Below are 20879 nucleotides of genomic sequence, written 5' to 3'. Positions count from 1 at the left end.
AAGGCTGGTAATAAAATCATTACTTGGTTTGAGATCACAGGTCATGGGCAATCACACAGCCATCCTCTCTTTTAGCTGCAGGAAGAACTGTACGTCTCTGTTGCAAAGAATCTGCTTTATTCGCAGCATTGCAGGAAAACAATAAAGACACAGCTTGTTATTTTGTGCACCCACTATGTTCAGATGTTGTTATTCCTTTCTAATTCATCCTTTAAAAACTTGCACTTCCCATCATAATAAGATATTTATTGGCATTATTAGCACATCTAAAAAAAACCACACTCCTAGGTAGGTTATGTCTCATTTGCAAATGAAACGAGTTTATGCCGATAACACAAAAGGTCCAGAATAAATAGGAACTAAGGAGGAGTAGAGAGCTTCCTTGAATGCTTTTTTGGCTGCGAAAAGAATCTTGCCACAAAAATCTGTTTTGCATCATCTAAATGCTTGAAACAAGAACACATAATTTAGAAGAAGAAGAAGGAAAAAAAAAAACAGTGGCTGCCACTTAGCCATAAAGAGCAAAGTCGTGTTAGAAATAGCTTCCCTGTGATATTTTGGTCCATTTCTGGGTTTTTTCAGCAATCGATGCAATTATGTGGTTGGAGAAGGCAGTGTTTATCCACATTACCATTTATACACTGTATACAAACAGAGGACTCGACTCCAGCAGTCTGATGAGCACACGGGTTTGCGGCCACATCCTTGACCTCAGCCGCTGAGGAAACCCAGGTGGTTTTATCAGACGTAAGTGCAATCTTTAAACCAGAGATTATTGATCTCCCTTCTGCTTCTGTCTGTCCAAAACACCCAACACCTTTTCTGTTTGAGTGCGAGAGTACAGTTGTGGGAGAGTGTTTGTGCAGTATGTCAGTATCCTAATTCTGTCCATAGTTACTGACACGATGAGACAAAGAGGCAGTGAAGGGTGTGTGGCCCAAAAAAAAAAATCAAAAAAAAAAAATCCATTCTTTGGTTGTTTCTCCATACAAGTTGAGGCCAGAAATAAACTCCCTACATACTTTCCCCATGGCTACTCTGCAAACTTTGGAACAATTCCTAGGGAGCAGAATAAGGAACCTTCTGCCTATGAGAATATTCAAGCTTATCAAATCACTGCATACGTTAGGAGGACTTACAATTACTAACTTCATTGTACAGAAAGTTCGTCTATGAAAATGACATTCTTTTTCAGTTAAGAATGCTCACATGTCAAAATTGGTGCAAAGAAAAGTGACAAGCTGCAATAGCCGTTCTCCACAGCAAAGGTACAAAACCATGTTTTAAGGATCACACAACTGCCTCTATTCAGTCGGCACCCTCCTAAGTGGCACGCCCATTTCATCGGGCTGATGGCCAAAGCCCCGCATGAGTGAGTCAGAACAGTGCACACCTTGCCCATTCACACGTCTCATACCGTCTGCAACACTATTTACACAAGTTAAGAGATACGAATCGACATTTTGTAGCATAAATTTTCTTCTGTGTGGCCCTTTATTAAAACGGGGCTGGTTCCCACCCTGAAGAAAGGACCTCGTTCATGCGGCCCGTGCTATTGAAATGACTTGTGGGGGGAAATGCTGATACTTTGTTGCATAATAAAATTCTGGAATCTTATAGCTAATTTTCACAATTCCGTTTCCAAAACCCTGTCAACTGTCATTACAGATATATCATGGTTATTTCGTTGCAAGACACTAAAGAATTAAATGTAATATTTTTATACATACATTTTTCTCTTTCCACATATATATGTACACACACACACACACACACACACACACACACGCATATGAAGAGAATGTGAGTATATCATACTAACTCACTGCATATAAGGAGGCTATGGAAACTCCCTGAGCCTCTGTTTCCTCATCTGTTAATGGGGAAATAATTCTGCCTATGCTCCATTGGTTGGTGCAAAGAATAAATGAGGAAATGCTGACAGAGAGCCTCGTACAGTGCCTGGCTCTTAAGAAGTATTCAATATCCAACCAGAGAACAGCTCAGTTTGTTGTCAGTCACGATTTCAACTAGGACAGTAGAGCAAGCAGGAGACGGGGGAGGAAGTCGCTGCTTCCCACGGGGCTTCCTGTACTACGGCGGACATCACAGGTGTGCTATGGCCGACACCGCGGGGGAGCCACACAGGGTGGTCCATTTGGCACCCTTTCAGACGTGAACCCAGGACACATGATTTCAGGAGTCAAAAGCCACGTTGACATACTGGGTCCTTTTTTATTGCACTCGCACTCGTTCCCCTCTCGTCTTTCTCAGTAGGGTCTTGAGAAATGGCTGAACTTCATGAGCTCTTGAAGTAGGGAGAAAATATGCTTCATACATTATTTTTTTCATATATTTTTTATTGATTTCAGAGAGGAAGAGAGAGGGAGATAGAAACATCAATGATGAGAGAATCATTGATTGGCTGCCTCCTGTACACCCCCTAATGAGAACTGAGTCTGCAACCCACAACCCGGGCATGTGCCCTGAACAGGAATCGAACCATGACCTCCTGGTTCATAGGGCAATGCTCAACCACTAATCAACATCAGCAGGGCATAAATTATTAATATTAATTTCTATTAACCATTCTGATGCCAACGTTCAGCCTTAATTACATGGCTAGGATTTTCAGACTAGTAGCAACACCACCTGTGATATCAAAACAATATGAATGAAAGCAGGGAAAGTGCTGGAGGAAAAGGCTGTAGGTTTACATCCTCTCTGAATCAGTGGTCATGTGCTCTTGAAACATTGCTGTGGACTGTAAACAAATGTTTTCCACGGACTAGCACGTGTACCCCTATGCCAGTTAGATGTGAACTTTGACACAGTATGTTTTACATATAGGAGAAGAAAAGAGTACATTATATGTGACTGCCGCATGACAAGGCAGCTCTGATGGAGTGTTTTTGAAAAAAAAAAAAAAAAAAAGGTTACTTTGGCAGTAGGAGAAAGTGCTGGCAGTGTGCACCAACATAACTCGTCTGTCACTTTAAGAGCTGAAATAGGAAAACCTGTACCATTTTTGTACTTTTGTTCATTCTTTACAACTCATTGGAAGTTGCCCCCTGGGAGTTAGCCCTCCACCAAAAGTCTCTTTCAGTGCACAACTAGCTCTCTTTATTAAGCGTACCCACCCCTGCTCTGGATAACACTGCTTCCTTTGTACTTGCCTGGTGAACTGACCAGCCATACAGCACAATGGCCACAATTACTAAATTACACTGCCTGTCACTGCCTTTTGTATCACACCTCTAACAGGTGCCATTACCATGATAGGCAAATTGTAATAATCCATTCACAGCATCCACGGCCTTAATAATGTATTTTTTTTATTTTACATAATCTCTGTGTGAATACCACAAGGCATCTGAATAGTTAGTAAATACATGGGGCTGAAAGACTGAACTGCATGGAATGCAGCCACAAACAAAGGCGCTTAGGACAACAGACCTGAATGCACCCACATTCCTGATAGCGCGGAGATGCACACAAATACATCCAATGGAGAAATGGCCTCCAGATTGGAGAGTGTTCGAAAATCAAACTTAGGGACCGGCAGAGTGAAACACAAGGCGTCACCCAGCTGAAGGTGTTGCCCCAGGTTTACAACTACACATGGCGTCTAGGCGCTGGACCCTCGGCACCCAGGACCAAAGAACACCGAGAACCACGCGAGCACAGGTAGAGCCGCGGGAGTCTGCTCTTGATCGCTGCCTCCCCTGTCACCCTGTCCCCATCCTCCTCTATCTCTGGGAGATGCCCACATGCACATAGAAATGGAACCTGAAGCCACTTAAATGACTTGGGAAGTTTGCAGAACCGCCCCAGGGAGTACATGTCAGCAAAAGTGCCTCCCTTCCTGGCCATCGCGGTCAGTGGGGGCCCTTGAGTGGATTCCCGGTGGAGGCCATCGAGGTCTGGCCCAGAATGGTGGCCTCCCCGTGGTCAGCCTCACAGAGGACTCATGTTTACAATATGACAATGGCCACCTGTTTGGAAAGTGACTAAAAACGCTTTCGAATTAAAAGGCTCTAGCCAACAATAAGATGGCATGACCACTATGGATGAGTAATTCAGATCATTTAATGAAATCTGAGGGTTGCCTCGTTAAGTCAGAACAAGTGAAAGTGGGTACGTTGCTGAGCTTCTCCTTCACCAAAGTAGTTTTTGAACCCAACGTTTAAAAGACCACTACTTGAGTGCCACCGAAAAGGCACAGCTGTGCCTCCAAGGTTTCAATTAGCCAAATAATCAGAACCAGAGAAGGCTCTATAATTTCCACATTGAACAGCGACTACTGGAAGGCATGCTGAGAGGGTGGGTCGAGGAAGCCGCCTTGAAGCTGCACTTGCATATAAAGCACACCATCTTTACTTAGATTGCATATGAGAGATATTCCAGTTGCTGTGTAGAGCCTATTTGGTTTCTTCTTCCCACAAATTAAGTTGTGATACCATCATTCTAGAGTGCCTTTGGGAGGAGGGACTAATAGAGGTTACAGTTTCTCCTTCTCCAACGGACCCCTTCAGTTCTGCATTGGGAAATGCTACTTGCTAATGAAAACATCTAGTCCCTGCTCTACAGATCTCTATAGGTTTATAAGTGGCTCCATGGAAATTCCAGAGTTGATAACTACATCATCATCATCATCATCATTTTTAAGAGCTGACCATATGCCCTGCATTGTGTGGGGATTTTGTGTGATCACATATAATCCTCCTCCAAGCCTATGAAGTAGGTACTGCTATTATCTCAATCTTACAGATTTAGAAAAGTGAGGCTGAGAGCCTAAGTAACTTGCCCAAGGTGATTTTTATCAGAGCCCCAATAGAAAACAGACCACATAATCAAATTGGGTAATTTAAGCAGACTTTAATAAAGAGGCTATTTAAAAGGTGTGGGAAACCACAATGCCGGTGCCTTAGCCTGGGGCAAGTAACGGTGGGCAAGTCACCACCACCAGGCCTGGACCGGGAGCGGAGAGAGTGGTTACCATGGGGACAGAAGAGCACATCCAGCCCACTGCAATGCTGCAGGAGGAGAGCCAGGAGAATCCATGCCCCAACCTTACTTTCCTCCCTGTGTCCCAACTTTACTTTCCTCCCTGTGTCCCAATCTTACTTTCCTCCCTGTGTCCCATGTGCCGCCAGTGCTCCCACCAGGTGAACCTAACTAGATCCCAGGGGGCAAGGGAGCTCACTGTGTGGTCCACCAGGAGTCAGTCATCCAAGAAACAAAGAGTAGATGTGGGGAGAGCAAACTTCTACCCCGTGGTCCCACAGTGCATACATGCTAGTTGGGCTTGGATTCAAATCCAAATCTCTTGCTGCTAATCACTAGGCTTCTAAGAAGACATAGATGTTGATAATCCTAGTATATGGTTAATCCTAAGTCTTCTATTTTAAAATTCTCTTGACATTCTGAAAACTTCCATTCAGCCACTGGATTCCACATTCCTTCTCTTCCCTCTAGGTTCTCTGTGCACAATGTGTCAATCATCCAAGGCCCACCCCTCCCCCCCTTTCTTCCTGTCCATCAACCTGATTCGGCCTCCGAATGCCTCCCCATCTGGCCTACCTCCCACTGTCAGCCATTTCAACTTTGCACTCACTACTACCCTACAATCACTCCTCTTTGTTCTCCTGTCATTCCTTCTCTGCCAGTTCTCAACAGGCATCGACTTTCCACTGTTTGCTTTCTTGGCTCCTGCTTCTGGTCCGCCACACAATCCTGGGGAGACTTGTGAAACCACACCAGTGAGCCCACTACAAACTCATGCTCCCAGACCTCAGCTGGGCTCTTGCAGTAACTCAGACATTTCTGACCCTGCTCATGCTGAGTTTCCTTGACACTTCACAGCAACTGTTCTGAGCCTTTGCCACCCTTTTTCTAAGCCCTTGACCCTGTCCTTAACCTTCAGGGAGTAACTTGGTTCCCTGTTTGGAATCATGGTGATGATTCTAAAGTTCTCCCCTTTTTCACTCACCATTATTCCAAATCCCCTCTATCTTCCTCTTCCTTCACTCCTGTTGCACATCTTCCAAGTCTTAGAATGATCAATTATTCTTAAAAAGGGAACTCTAGGGTCAATTTCCCCACTATTCAAGCTCTCTTACTCCCCAAAGCCACCATTTTTTATCTGTTTGAGAACTCTCTGGGTCTTTGGAAGTATTTGATTATTCTAAATGCTTTTCTTTCTGGAAAATTCTCTCCTTCTTTGGTTTTCATGACACTGCCCTGCCCAGAGTCACTTATTAATCCCTCTCAGTTACTTTCTCTGACTCCTCCTTCTCCCATGAAACACAGATTTTCCTCAGGGTTCTAAGGCCCCTTTCTTCTTTATAAATATTTTCCTGGTGATCTTATTTATTGGCTGGCTTAAATGTGCTTCCATAAAGTAGTATTTATAAGACAAATTTAAGTGAAACATGAACTGACATGTAAAAAATGGGGATATTTGTTTAATCTGAGTTTGGACAACATCCATTGTAAGATGCACCATTTTTTTTTTTTATATACTACTTAGAAATAACTACCTATTAAATTATGACATAATGCTTTATCACTTAAAATTTTTATTTTGTACTTATTCAAAGAGCTCTTTCAGACTACTGACTTAGAGATTTTCTTATAGATCACTCATGTGCATACATAGAGGGAAATATAAGCAAAACAAGTGGGTTAAGGTTTTCCTGAAAATTTTCCCACAGTAAGTGTCCAACTCTTCTGAACCACTTTCCATTCACAGTCATCAATGTCCTCAGGCCATCAGGAGCATCAGAGATGCAGCACTTAAAAAAAAAAATCCTCACCCAAGGATATGTTTTTATTTAGAGAGAGAAGAAGGGGGAGGCGGGGAGAGAGAAACATCAATGTGAGAGAGAAACGTCAATTGGCTGCCTCCCATACACGCCATGGCTGGGGTATGTGCCCTGACTGGGATTCGAACATGCAACTTTTTATTGCATGGGACAAAGCTCCGACCAACTAAGCCATCCAGCCAAGGCAAGGCAGCACTTCTTAAGTGTCTTCAATGACTTGCTCTGGGATTCTCTTCCATGTTGCTGGATACCCATTTTGCAAGATTCCATGTTAGTGCTTCCTTGATGGTATGAGAAGGTAAGGTTTTTTGACAACAACTAAAACCCATATTTTTTCCTCTAAAGATCTTTAACTGGGTTGTTGACTGAAAGGTTGAGGGATAGCTGTTTTTTGTTCATACCATTATGAACTTGAATAGTGGGGAAGTTGACCCTAGTGCCTACTATTAGCACTAGAAATAATAACCAGATTGGCTCATGTGCTGACAATGACAAGTATATCAACACAATTATCTGGCCAATAGTTTGTAAGATGTTATCAATTGTAAAACACCTTAATTTCAGAACTGTGAAATTGTGAACAATGTGCATCTTACAATCATGACATATGGCAATTAGGCATTTATTTAGTTGAATATTCATTCCAAACTTCAATTTTGAAATACAATTTCTTTTCTTTAGATTCCAAAGTTTGTTATTTTGAGACTGACACAGTTCTGAGTCTTAAATATGGGTGTCACCTGCGTGTTAGTACAGTGCATAGCACCAATTACGTATTCAGAAATCATCTGATAATTATATGCATGCTAAAATAGCGTGTATATAGAACTTTTGTATGGAAGAGCCAATGATAAATAGAAGTGGGTAGTTTTGGCCTCTTTTCAGAAGCAGAAGAATAGGAATAGGCAAAAGATAAACATATAGAATGAGCAGAGAAAAATCATCAAGGAAACCCTGAGAGGTTTATACTGTCCTGTATAATAAACAGTAACTGTAAATGAATGATTCACTTCAGGAAGACACCATCTAAAATAATGGAATAGTATTAATTTAACAGAAGAAACTAAATGCTAAAAAAATGATATCTATCAGGCAAAATGGCTTAAAAGGCTCTAATGCTGCCTAGAAAATAAACAAGGCAATGAAATGATTTTATGAATGTATCTTCATAAATAACAAGAATAGCAGAGTGCCATCTTCAAGTCATATATTCAACATTCATTAATTTCATAAAGGAAAAGGTAATTCAATTCTGTAATTACTGTAAAAATTTCTAATTTAAATGAAGGTGGTATTAATTCAACTGAACTGTAAAATAGAGCCAGCCCGCCTCCCCGGAGAGCACACACCAGACACGAAGACGAACCAAACATTCTTGAAAACATGACGGACAAGAACAAACATTTATTGAAGGAAGCAGAACACTGCTGTACCTCGGGCTGTTATCAAAATCCACTCTTGCAAAGAGAGGATATATATCAGAGATATTTAAATTTAAATACTCAGGAAGAATATCTTGATTTGCACGTTTATGAAAACATCTTCAACGATTATAATGAAAAGATCCATAAATTAGATATGTAGATCGGTAAGTCAGAAACTGAAAATGAGCGACAGAACACTAGCCAACTTTCATCAGTTTTGAGTGCCATGGGAAAGACATCATTAGGTGAGGGAAAGCAAAAAGACTTTTAGGCTGTGAAATCTCCAGAGAGAAATCAATCATTCACTCTACGGATATTTATTTAGTGCCTATGATTAGCACCAAAGAGACATGTAGTGGTGCACCAATCACACAAGCTCTCTGTAGTCATGGAAATTGCATGTTAGTGAACAAAGTACAACAGTGATCTGGAATCTAGATCTTGCCTCTGCCACTAACTGGCCATGTAAACATGGCTAAGTCACTTAACATGTCAGGGCCTTAATTATTTTATGTTAAGATGAAATGGTTGAGCAAAATCATTTCAAGGGGAGAATGCAAATATTGGGGTTCATTCATATTGGAACCACCATTCAAATAACTCAGCAATAGAGTCTAGTACCAGACAAATCAAATTCATCTAGCATTTTCCTTTGTACACCTGGGAATTTCCATAATTAGACCAGGCATGGAAGCCTTCCCTGACCAATCAATCTCTGTACACTGCACCAACTAATGTCCTTCTCAGCCTTGCCTATTAGATTCACACTCCTCCCAGTGCCTAATACAGTACTTGTCACTTGGTTTATTTTATTTTAAAACACATATTTTTAGGAACCAATAATTTAGAGTATACAATAAGTACTGTAATTTAAATAACTCAGAAAAAATGAAATTAACACTGTAATACTCATTAGGAAACAGCAGAGATGTATGAGAATGAAAAGGTTACATTCAGAAAAATAATTTAACAACTTATTTGATCATATCTTAAAGCTTACAGGGAACATTGTTAAGGTACAAAACCAAAGTTAAAGTAGAGTCTGGCATGAGTTCAATTTCATTTAAAAGAGAGAGGAGATTTTAGTTTATTGGAATAAAAATACTGCCTGACTTGTTCAAGGCAATAGGACAGATTTGTTGTTCTGAAGGGCCCTCTCACCAGTAGATCTTGAATATACCCCAATTAACATGCATTTTTAATGCTTTACTGAGCTTGCCAGAAAATAAGGGGGCCTCCAGAAGTAGAAGGACTTACAAGTTGAATCTCTGATTCCATGGTCTTTCCATTATATGCCCTGCCTTCCCGGTGGGTAGAATACATAGTAATTGAGTAAATCTTTGCGATCTGGTCTTACCTTTTCATTTCTTGGGGAATTAAATATTTTCCCCAAACACATAAATAGCATTGTCCTTTTGTATTAAATAATTAAACAATTGCATGGATGTTTGGTGGATTTCACAGATATGATTTTTTTCTAAGAAACACATCCTCTATATAGTAAGCAGAAGTTGCTGACCCACTGAGGGCAGGGCACTGGGCATGAAAAGGGGAGGAATAAAGGGGCTTAAGGCTTAGTCTCAACTCCCAAGGTGCTTAGACTATTTCAGGTAATGGAGCAGACAGCACACAAGGTGAACATGCACATAGCTAGTGAACATTAAAAGCCGTGAACTTTGAGCTGAATGCTGGCTCCAGTCACCTCAGTTGGGCCAGGACAATGTTTTTAAACACCACGTTTTTAGGTGGGGGCATGTTCTCTCGAGTTCAGCTACATGAACACAACTCACTGCATACATTCCGTGTGCAAACTCCATAGCATTTGGGTCTGTCACCCCAAGTAAACTTAAAGCACTATAGAGGTTGGGTAACAACTCATTTATCTAGTATTGTGGTGAAATGGGGTGTTGCAGAAAAGAACTTTCCAGATAATGAAAACCGATTTAACTTCAAGCAACATTTATTTGATTAATTAACGAGAATCTTCTAAAAGACCCCACTAAAATACACTTCATTGTCTCCTTAAACAAAGGACAGAGAACATTTCCATTTCTTTATTGACTTAAGTTATTATTATAAGCAGCCATTATTTGACTGCCTTTTTAAAGGCAATGTTGTGACTCCCTTTCTTTAAGGGCAATTCTCTTATTTCATGGTGTCTATCCTCCTTACTTTAATTTAACCCTTCTGCTGAGGGCTGAGAGGTAAAGTAACTAAAACAACTAAAGAACTGTACAAACAAACCTTTTAAAAGATTTAAATGTAGGAGAAACATCAACAACACCCACCACGACGAATACCTTCCATTGAGAGCTTACTAGGTACACAACAATGCTATCATTACCTTCATTTTACAGAAGATGAAACTGACACGGTTTCCCCAAAGTCACACAGCTAGGAAAGAGGGAGAACAGGACTGAAACCCTCAAGCTCATGCTCTCAACTACTACCCTAAATGTGTTTTTGGTGTGTGCATGTGTGCGTGTGTGTGTTTTAAGGCATCCTAAGATATCTTTCCAAGTCTCGTGTTGCTCCCCTAGAGAAGAATAACTTTCCTTAAGATGAATCACTGGATATTTAAAAAATTACTAGTCTTTTCTTTGGAGTTTATACCTGGAAAGAATAAACAAGATGGGATCTTTTAAATGCAGCTTAGGACAAGCATAAAGTAGAATGGGGAAGGAACCAGAAGGCGCAGACTCTCTAATATCTCCCAGTTATGTCACTTTGAATAAGCTACTTGGTCTCCCAACTTGGGTCAACATTCATGGAACTGTCAATCTGAAATATACGGCACACTAATTCATCTTTCTGAAAATTAGAATATTGCAGTATGCAGAAGATCACAAATTCCAGGCTCAACCGTTATCATTAGTTTATTATTAGAATGCCAATTTTGGGTTTTCTTTTCTTTCATTCATTTTTCTTTCCATAGGATGTCTTGCTTTGCTTTGCCACAGGGCAAAAATGAAGGAAACAGGGAATCTGACCTTAAATATGCGACCTTCGGGCAGCTATCCATTTCCAAACCTAACAAAAAAATTTTGTACACAGTTTAGAGTTTGTTGGGTTCCCAGGTGTCTGCCGTGACTTCATTTTTCACAAGAGATAGCTGTATATTTTAATATGATGTGGTTCATGGTGGCATTTCACTTTCTATTGGAAAAAGGACCAAGAAGTAAACAAGTCATACAATTGTGTGAGATACCGTGCAGGAAATCCCCGTAATATGCCTTTGAATATCCGAGCACCAAAATGCAGGGAACTGATGGTAATAAATGGACACTTTGCACAGAGAAAACAGTTCTCTAGAGAAAAACGGGCTTTGTAGACAGGCACGTGAGGTTTCAAAAGTATAGGTCCTCCCCAGTTCATACATGCTTCACCTCAGAAGTTAGTATGTTTCCGAAGCATTTGAAGTTACTTCTCAGAAGTGAAGATGCTGGGGCCACACCTGCAGAGAGACTGATGGGTCAATTAGCACTGGGGCCCGGGGCACAGGGAGCCGGGTGGCTGGTAAACACCAGGTGGTCCTGATGCAGGTTTTTCCTCCCTTTCAGAAGCATGCTCCTAGCAATATCGCATCACCAGCTTCGGAAGTTTTCCCTGGATACCTTCCTGCCAGTCAGCTCTTTCTCACCGAGGTGCAGGTATCTGCCAGCAGCATTTTAGACAACACCGTCATGGGAGTTGGCCCCATGGAGAGGACAGAATGCCTAGCTCTGTCTTCAAAGTTTAACTCAAGAGATGTTCCCACTTACCTTTCAATTCTGTTTTCTACCCTAGAAGTCAAGTAGGATCATGAAACTTTACCTTTAGCATGTGGTAATGAAAAAAAAGTAAAGAATGTGACTTCACATGGTCTTTCGTTTGGATTGGGTACTTAACTTCTCTGGACCTCCATTTTCTTCCTTGTAAAATGGAGACAACAGCACGTTCTTTCTAAGATAATTTTGAAGGTCATATGCACAGTATGCTCGGGTCACAGCAGGCACTCAACAAATGGTTGTTCCCCTTCTCAAGGAATCTATCATTAGGGTTTCTGGAAGGCCAGTAATCAGCCTCTTTGAGTTTCACCTCTTGAATGGGCCTGCTCCATGGCAGAGAAGCACAAAGGAGAGGGGCAGAGGAGAGTTATAGGAAGTAGGAAAACATAAGGCCCTGATAACCCCTCATCTGAATAAATGTAAGTAAAACATGACCAATTAAATAAATTTCAAGGGGAGAACATAATTGTACCTGGTAATTTTTAGCTGTTGGGTGACTGCTCGGATACGACCGGGGATCTTGTTTAAAACACTCTACCCTTTTTCAAAGGAGAACAGTTCGCCAGCATTTAGTAAACAATTCTCTGGGCTCCACACCTGGAGCACAGGTACACAGAGCTGCTAACATGAAAAGCAGCTCCATCACATCCTGATGGGTGTAATTCCTTCTGGACTTGTAATCTGGTGCTTAGATTTGAGACCACACACTACCCGCTTCTCTGGCCACAGTATCTTAACATGTATGGCATATTTCTCTTGATACCTAAGTTCCAGTTACTCTGAAACAGCTATGAAATACCACCTTGGACCCTGAAATGAATTCTGGCTCCATTACAGAGCTTTATTTTAAGTGAGATAATCACAAATGTAACTGCCAAACAGTCAAAATCCATCTAGTTATTTTAAGATGCAGTAACATATAAACAACGGCCAGTCTAGTCCTGCCTACAAAGATGTGTGCCCTAGTTAAGTGCTAATTCTTCACACTCCTCTTCAATGAAAATGGTCCTCCTTTCCAGAAAGATCCAGGTTATCTAAGTTCATTAATGGAGAGACATGTTCTACCGCAACCTTCAAAATACTGTCTTACTCTGGTATCTGGACATGTCACCCATGCAGCACTTACTATCTAAAATCATACCTTAGAGGTATTCTATAAGCAAGAGATTAACAATAGCACTTATCCAATTTTACAGATTCCCAATACACTTGAAGTTACAAGAAGAATCATCTTTTGCAATTATTCTACCTTTGCTTTGATACCACTATTCACTATCAGAAAAAAAAATCTGATTGTATAAAATATACTACAAAATAAAATATGTACTAGTCTGATACTGTAAATTTAAATCACTATGTTAATTCTAATATGACTGTCTGATACTACATACTTATTTTTCTTAATAAAAGGAAGTTAATATCAATGGAAGCAATAATACATTTTCACATCATATTATTCTTGGTAATGAAAAATAGAATTGACATTCATTTATGAATTCATAAACTGGAAAAATCATACTCCTAACAAACCACATTGCATTAAGTAAATTACATTATAAACAAAAATAGTGTTTTTTACAAAAATATTTTGTGCTACATAGGATAGATTTTTACTAGTTTCAAGTAAGATTTTTTTTCCCTGCCATAAACTGAAATATTATGTCCAAGTTGGCAGTAAGTTAGCATCAGTATCAACATTGGAACGACCTCTTTGACACATGACTGGCTGGTGAACATACTTTCTAGAAAGTTTTCCCTGAAGATTCACATTGGAAGTGGTGGGGTGTCATGAGGGGGCATTTATGGGCATGAGCGTGCAAAGCCTTGCACGCTGAGGATCCGAGCAGGAGCTGTTTTTGCCAACGACACTAACACTTTCATAACTTTTGCCCTGGTTAATTGTTAATATCATTGCTTAAATTTTCTTTTTTTTTTCCATTGCTTAAATTTTCTATCACAAACTTCTCTACTATTAGCAGAGAGAAATACCTCAGTATTCTAATTAAGTCACTGTATTAAATAAGAAGACAATGATTTACCCAAAATGTGTTTATGCAAAGAAATAGTCAGAGCACTGTGTTGAGAATTTGCAGATCTACAAAATACAAAGATTAAAGAATGACATTTAACTGTACACATTAAGTTTAATTTTCACATATACAGATGCCCCCCAAAAAGTATACACACTTTAACAGCTGATTCAATTATATTTTGAAAATGAAATGTATTCTAATAAACACCTCTTTTATAATTATTCAAAGTGTACATACATTTTTGGGGACAACCTGTATTTATTTAAAGTATTTGATTAGACTTAAAATTTATTTTCTAGTATGTAAAAGTTAAGGGACAGCTAGGTTGAAATGTAATATAGTTGTAAATGTTATTTTAAATTTATTATTTTATGTAATTCTTGCACCAAAGATAAAAATGCAACAGATACATTACTATAGTTTTTCATGTTAGCAGTCCCAATATTAATGGAAATGAAAGGAAAATGCACTGATTATTCATAATTCCAAATTGCTTTTACTTAGATTTATCGAACAGTTTCTTATCTTCCATCAGAGAAAGAACAATATTCACCTTGACTTCACAAATTTCTTATGTAGATATGGAAGTCAAATAGATTTTCATCCGAAATTTCCAAGCACATATTTGTGTTAATTATGTTTGACCCTTCAAAGTTACTTTAAATCATGTTTATCTTTTAAGTTATAATAAATGTAAATAGTCCTCAGTCAAATAAAAAATGTTAAAATGACTTCACAAGTTAAAAATTATATTTTACCTCGATTTATGTTTTTCTTATACATTTACTAGTATCTGTGGGAAACAAATACTTAACACTGGGAAGAATGCCTGTGTTTTAAAAAAGCATTACATTTAAAATTATTAGATAATATCCTAAAAGATCAAAAAATGATAGTTAAGTACATCAAAATATGCTTTTTATACATTAATTATAGTAACAAATACTTAAAAAGCTGAGAGCCAGTCCTTTTCATGTACTCTACATTCCCATCTCTCTTCACTACAAGCTAGAAACATTTCTTTGACCAGTGGCTCAATGGCGCAGCCTATGTGTAGAAAAGTATAATACATTAACTGTACAGTCAGTTGTATAAGTTATAAATAGGGTTTAAAATTATAATATGGTTTTGTAAGAGGGACACATGAAAGAATTCAGTTTCTATTGCATCATGATTTTCACTGCTTTTTGCAAAACTATTTAAAATAAAGAGTAAATATAAATAAATTAAAAAGGTATTTTTTTCATTAAACATGCAGCATTATAGTTTTTAATTGGTTTAAAATAGCCTCTGAATAAATTTGAAATTTTTCTGTTTTCTCCACAGCCAAAAATCTAAATAAGAATGCTGTTTTGTGGCCAAGTTAATATTTCAATAATTGTTTCCTCTTGGGTTAACACAGAGCACAGTGATTTGTAATCTCTTTAAAATAGACCTTCCCCCAAAGACACTAAATACATACATTACAAATTTTAAATCAGGAACATTATTGCAATTTAACACTTGCATCAGGTTAATTAAACAGAGGCCCATTGTTTTATGGTGAAAGGAAGGCTAAATAAAACCTGTTCTGCTACCTCATGTATGAACTTGATAAATACATTTCCTTCCATAAATCTCCTTCAATCAACACATCCTATGGGTCTCCAGTCAGATACAGAGGGGGCGGTAGTGGCCATTTCCCTTCAAGGCTGCACATAATGATCATCACCCACACATTTTTAATTTGACACACAATAAGGAAAATATATGTATATATTTGGAAATTTAAACTAGCTCATCTCCAAAAAAAAAAAAAAAAAAAAAAAGGCAAGAAACAAATCATTGACAAAGAACCACAGCTACTAGTAAAATCCGAACAAAATCAATGAAACCATTTTTTAGACATGTAACGAAAGCTAGCATTCCACCGTACACAGTTAACTCCCCTGTTATTTGTGCCTGTGTCTCCTTTAAAAAGCCAAGAGCCATCATCTGGTGAAGTCTTTCCCATAGGCCCCAACTTTTCTCCTTTCATGCAGAGCTGGCTGCTAATCCTAACGGAGAAAAAGGCTGAGTTCGAAATTAGCGCTCATTCTTCTTCTCTATTGAGAGAGAGAGAGAGAGAGAGAGAGAGAGAGAGAGAGAAGAGAGAGAGAGAAGAGAGAGCCTGTAAATTTACTCAAGCTGTTTAAACATGGACGAAGTGCAATAACTCAGACAGCCTCTGTGGCAAGACGAGCGCAATCAGAAAACACTGTTTTCGTGGCTCTTTAACTTCGCTGTCTTAACTTCACAATCTGAGGTTTTTTAAAAAGTACTTCAATCACACAGCAGAGGTCTGATCAATCTGACACGGACTACAGAAAACTAAGCTCCCAGTGAAGACAAGCACGACGCACTGAAAAATTATTTCCGTTTACTTCCGGCTCACTATAACCTCATCTTTTCTTTCTGTTGCTTTGGGTAGAAAGAAATCAACAAAGTGTTAAACAAAAGTTAACACAAAAGTCAGTCAAATGTTTATTTTTTTCAGTCACTGCCAAATGATTTAATTCCCTAAAGCTCTTTGCAATCCATAAAAGTTGTGGTTGCATTTATTTATTTATTTATTTTTGCTCCCTCAAGGCCAGATTTGTCAATTAAAAAAGAAAATAAACTAGTTTCAGGATGAAATTGAGATTTTTTTCCACCTACTGTTAGTTCACAAACTAAATGTGTGACAATTCTCAACATTTTAGTCAATATTTTAATCATGTGAGGCTTTAGAAAAAACTTTATGGTGTCTCACATACATGTATTGACAGTTTACAAAGCTAAAATACTAAATTTGAGAACTGAAGTGACATCTTACACCTTGCCACAGAAAAGAAATCTTTTTGTCCAAAAACTATTGAGATATTCTTATGCAGAAAAGCCAGTCCATGCCTAAGGGATTAATCTGCTTTGAAATAGAGATGTGGATATCCAAAGAATAACCCCATGGAACAAATTAAAATTAAATTTGCCAATAGTTTCTACTTCAGCAATTTCTAAACTTAATTGTGTAAAAAATATATTGGTGCTAATTTGACGTTAATAAATTAAGACCATTAGAGACAGTCTTTCATTGTTGGCCTCCCAACAATTGTCAATGACACTATTTTCTGTTTGCATTTCCTCAAGCGTGTTAATGTATCTTTGTTTAGGCTCGCAAGTCGAATGGTCAATGTAAACACAGTCAATGAAACATCGGGACTGGAAAACAAGTCTACTGAGAGGACCCATGGAAAGACCATTTGGTCTATTGCCAAGTATGCAATAAGGCTACGGCACTGAAAGGCTACTTAAAAATTTTTTTATAAGATGAATAAATTACTCCTTTAGAAAAATGTCTCCAAATTCTTTGTTTTGCATACAAAGTCCAGCAAGGATGAAGGTGGTCTGCAAGTTGAACTTAGTGCAATGTGGGTTCTAGCCTTTGTCTGCCGTCTTAACTGGGGATTGTACCTTAGCTACCGTAGTTCAAGCGTAAAAATACTTTGTCTGTAATACTATATACTGTTGCCAGTGACCCTCTAAATCCTTGAACCAACTGTGTCTTCTGGTGTCACAGGAGATAATGCCAATTTATTGCAATGTGTGGCTTTTTTAACTGATTAAAATTAAGCTGTAAACATGTGACAATGGAATTAGCACATTTAGAGAGTCTGTTTTCCCACATCCCATTTTGCGCTAGTGCGGCTGGTCCCTGGAACTCTACGCGGGTGCAATTTTAATGACTTTGCTGGGTTTTGATGTTCTTATGAAAAAAGCGCTGCTTGGTGTTTGTGGAGAAGGTAGATATGGGGGCTGAAGAGCTGTGATTGGGAACATGGTGACATCGTTTCTGTTTTCCGATAGGATCGGTGTCATTTTCCTCTCAGCGATAAGACACCTTCAGTGACAGGGCCCGATTAGGGAAAATTTTATTATGAAATTCACTTTTATCGAATGAGGATAGAGTGATAAACAGTTCAGCCTCAGGGAAGGAATAGGAACAGATTCCCTCCTTTTCAAATTCCAGCTTTTCCCTCTTCTCTCTCTCTTTTTCTCCCTCAAAAAGATGATTGTGTCTTAGTTATTATTAATGGTACAAAAGAGCTCCCTACAACATGTGATTGTTATGATAAAACCACCTGAATAAAGAGACACTTAGATGTTGTTATAAAAGAAAATCTATTTTATATAGCTATATATATGTACACACACACACACACACACACACACACACACACACAAAGATAAAACTGCTTTCTAAATCCTTCCATTTCTGGAAGTTACCTTGTATTTGTTCCTTAGGAAAATATAACATCCTAAAAGGTAATATTGACTCAATTATTCTAAATATACTCACACTTCATACTTATCTTCAGAAATAAACACTGTCAAGCAGAATTGCAAGGTAAACATAAAGAAACAGAACATCACACCCTCTAATTCTTGAGCAAACATTAATGCCTCAAGGAAGAATATGAAAAAATACGGATTGTTTTTAAATAGTAAAACATCATTGCTTTTGAATTTTGGTTCTTTAATGATGTTACCTTAAACCTCTGGTGTCATAAGCTACGTCTGTTTACTTGCGATAAATCAGGAATATTCTGCGTGAAAGGTCATTTAAGAAGCAGAAAAATAACCATTTGACATTATTTATTTTTTTTAAAAAGTTCTTTTCCTGAAGAAAAGTTTATCAAATGACTCAGAATACCCCTTTTATCTTTACAAATTTAAAAGTAGTGTCTCAGGGACTCAGAGCATTAGTAAATTCTGGTACATTAGGAAGTGAGTTCGATGATAGATTCTTTTTAAATTTAGGGGGTGGAATGTTGATGATAAAAGCAACTCAAAATAGTATTTATTCATGGAAAATGTTTCTGAGGGGGAAATAAGAGTGGCCTTTAGTTTGTAATAGCCTTCCATACATTTCTAGTGTGTCCCTAAATTCACTCTTTAAAAGACTTTTTTTCAAGCATGCTTTTTCAAATGCTGATTCTGAGCATGATCTATTTTGGTGTGCAGTTCCCTATATTAATCTAACAGAAATGTTCAGTTATCAGTGATCAGAGAATCACGTTAAAATATCTTATTCCCTTTTGAATTTAGCTTCTACATTAAAAAAGGGAGTTTTCCAAAGTCACTGCTATGAATTGAAGATGTTTACAGCTTAATGCTGAACCATTTAAATATTTGGTGTATTCTTATAAGCAACAAAAGAGAAATGGCTACGTGTTTTACTCATCACATAATAAAGTGGAAAACTAAAGTTTACTCGTTGACAAAGATACTATTAGCAAATGCCTCAGTCCAACCACTTCTTCCCAAACTCCTTGTTTCAGGTTTTCTGAGAAACAAACATTATACTCGAACTCATGATAAGGCAACATTATTATACAGCCACCTAATTTTTATTATTAATTTTATAGCCTAAAAACAATTACCCAAGTAAACTTATGAAATTATAATTGGTAAACGGAGACAACCAAGCTCAACAACTACAGTAAGTGCTAAATTAAAAAGGGAATCCAGACTCATTATTGGCTAAAATCTTTACCACCAAATGCTTATTAACAAGTAGGCAGCAACTGGGTGGTGAACTAGTTTTAGAGTAGACTTTTCTTAATTATCTCTCTGCAGAGTAAAAGCTAGTATTTTCTTTAAAAACAACATACACTGGTATTTTCGAGAGAACTATTTAAATGCATTAAGAATTTCAACATAATGAAGTAGAAAAAGTCAAATCCTAAAACGTCACAAAGCCCCAATGTTGCTCCGTAAACGTGGGCTGGGATGTGGCCACACTTATTGCAACGCTCAAGGTTAGTGGGAGACTTTTGAAAATAAACACTTTCCTTTGTAATAAAGGAAGAGAGCTGCCCATTTCTTTCATTCATTCAGCAAAATGCCCCCAGGAAGCGTACATTCTTCTGGGGAAGACAAGACGAGTCTGGTTCATGGTTTATCCTTGGTCACAACCAATGCTCTGAGAGAGGGGCCTGGTACGATATGGGAGAAAAACTACTTTAATGGAGTGGTCAGGAGAGTCTTCTCTGAAGAAGAAACCTAGACCATGAACTAGAAACTTAACAGGAGAAGCTTGGCCACGTTCCTTATACAGGCTAGAGATAGCATGTCCAACATGGGAATGTATCCATATGTATTTTTTAAAGGTATTTCTAGAAAGGTGCATGCTATTTTTTTTTTTTCTCCTAAAAAAATGAGTATGCTTCCCTGGCCAGGTGATTCAGTTGGTTGGAGTGACGTCCCGTACACCAAAAAGGTTGCTGGTTCGATTCCCAGTCAGGGCAAATACCTAGGTTTCGGGTTCAATCCCCAGTTGGGGTGAGTACAGGAGACAACTGACACATGTTGCTTTCTCACATCAATGTTTCTCTCTCTATGTATATACATTTGTCTCCCCCTCCCCCCCGCTCAAATCAATAAAAACATATCCTCAGGTGACAATTTAAAAGTGAGCATGCTAAAGACCTTATTGAGATAAAGACTAATGAGGTAATAAAATTTCTCGAAGCAAAGAATCCTGAATAGAGAATCTGTATACATCACAGCACACTTATTTCTAAGCATCACTGACCCTCATCTCTCTAACTTAGAGTCACTTCAAGGTCATACACTCTTTGGAACAGAGTCATCACTGAAATTCCTTGTCTGGGAGTGTACAGAACCAGTGAAAAACGAGTTTTTACTACCTCACCTGTCCTAAAAGCAGGACACATGCCATGAGCACATTCAAATACATGCATGGCGCACACTACTTATCTGTGTGCCTGCTCTGGGTAATCAGCTGTGGGAGATGGACTACCTTCTCCA

The 20879-nt window shown here is 38.6% G+C and overlaps 1 protein-coding gene across 5 annotated transcripts in view; it reads right to left on the bottom strand.

The window, feature by feature from the left end:
• VTI1A (vesicle transport through interaction with t-SNAREs 1A) overlaps positions 1-20879 on the bottom strand; it is a 314565-nt gene that overhangs the window by 201661 nt on the left and 92025 nt on the right. The window contains exon 7 of one of the 5 annotated variants that reach the window (XM_054728671.1): positions 11153-11281. The exons of the other annotated variants lie outside the window; for them this stretch is intronic. Within the exon in view, the coding sequence (XP_054584646.1) occupies positions 11169-11281 (113 nt within the window). The 3' untranslated portion in view covers positions 11153-11168. Of the gene's footprint in view, positions 1-11152; positions 11282-20879 lie in introns of those variants that run through there. 5 annotated transcript variants of the gene reach the window in all.

Source organism: Eptesicus fuscus, chromosome 17, assembly GCF_027574615.1.
Source record: "Eptesicus fuscus isolate TK198812 chromosome 17, DD_ASM_mEF_20220401, whole genome shotgun sequence".
In the NCBI taxonomy this organism is placed as follows: Eukaryota; Metazoa; Chordata; class Mammalia; order Chiroptera; family Vespertilionidae; genus Eptesicus; species Eptesicus fuscus.
Note: the sequence above shows the minus strand (reverse complement) of the source record. Positions and strands in the feature narration are given on the sequence as shown.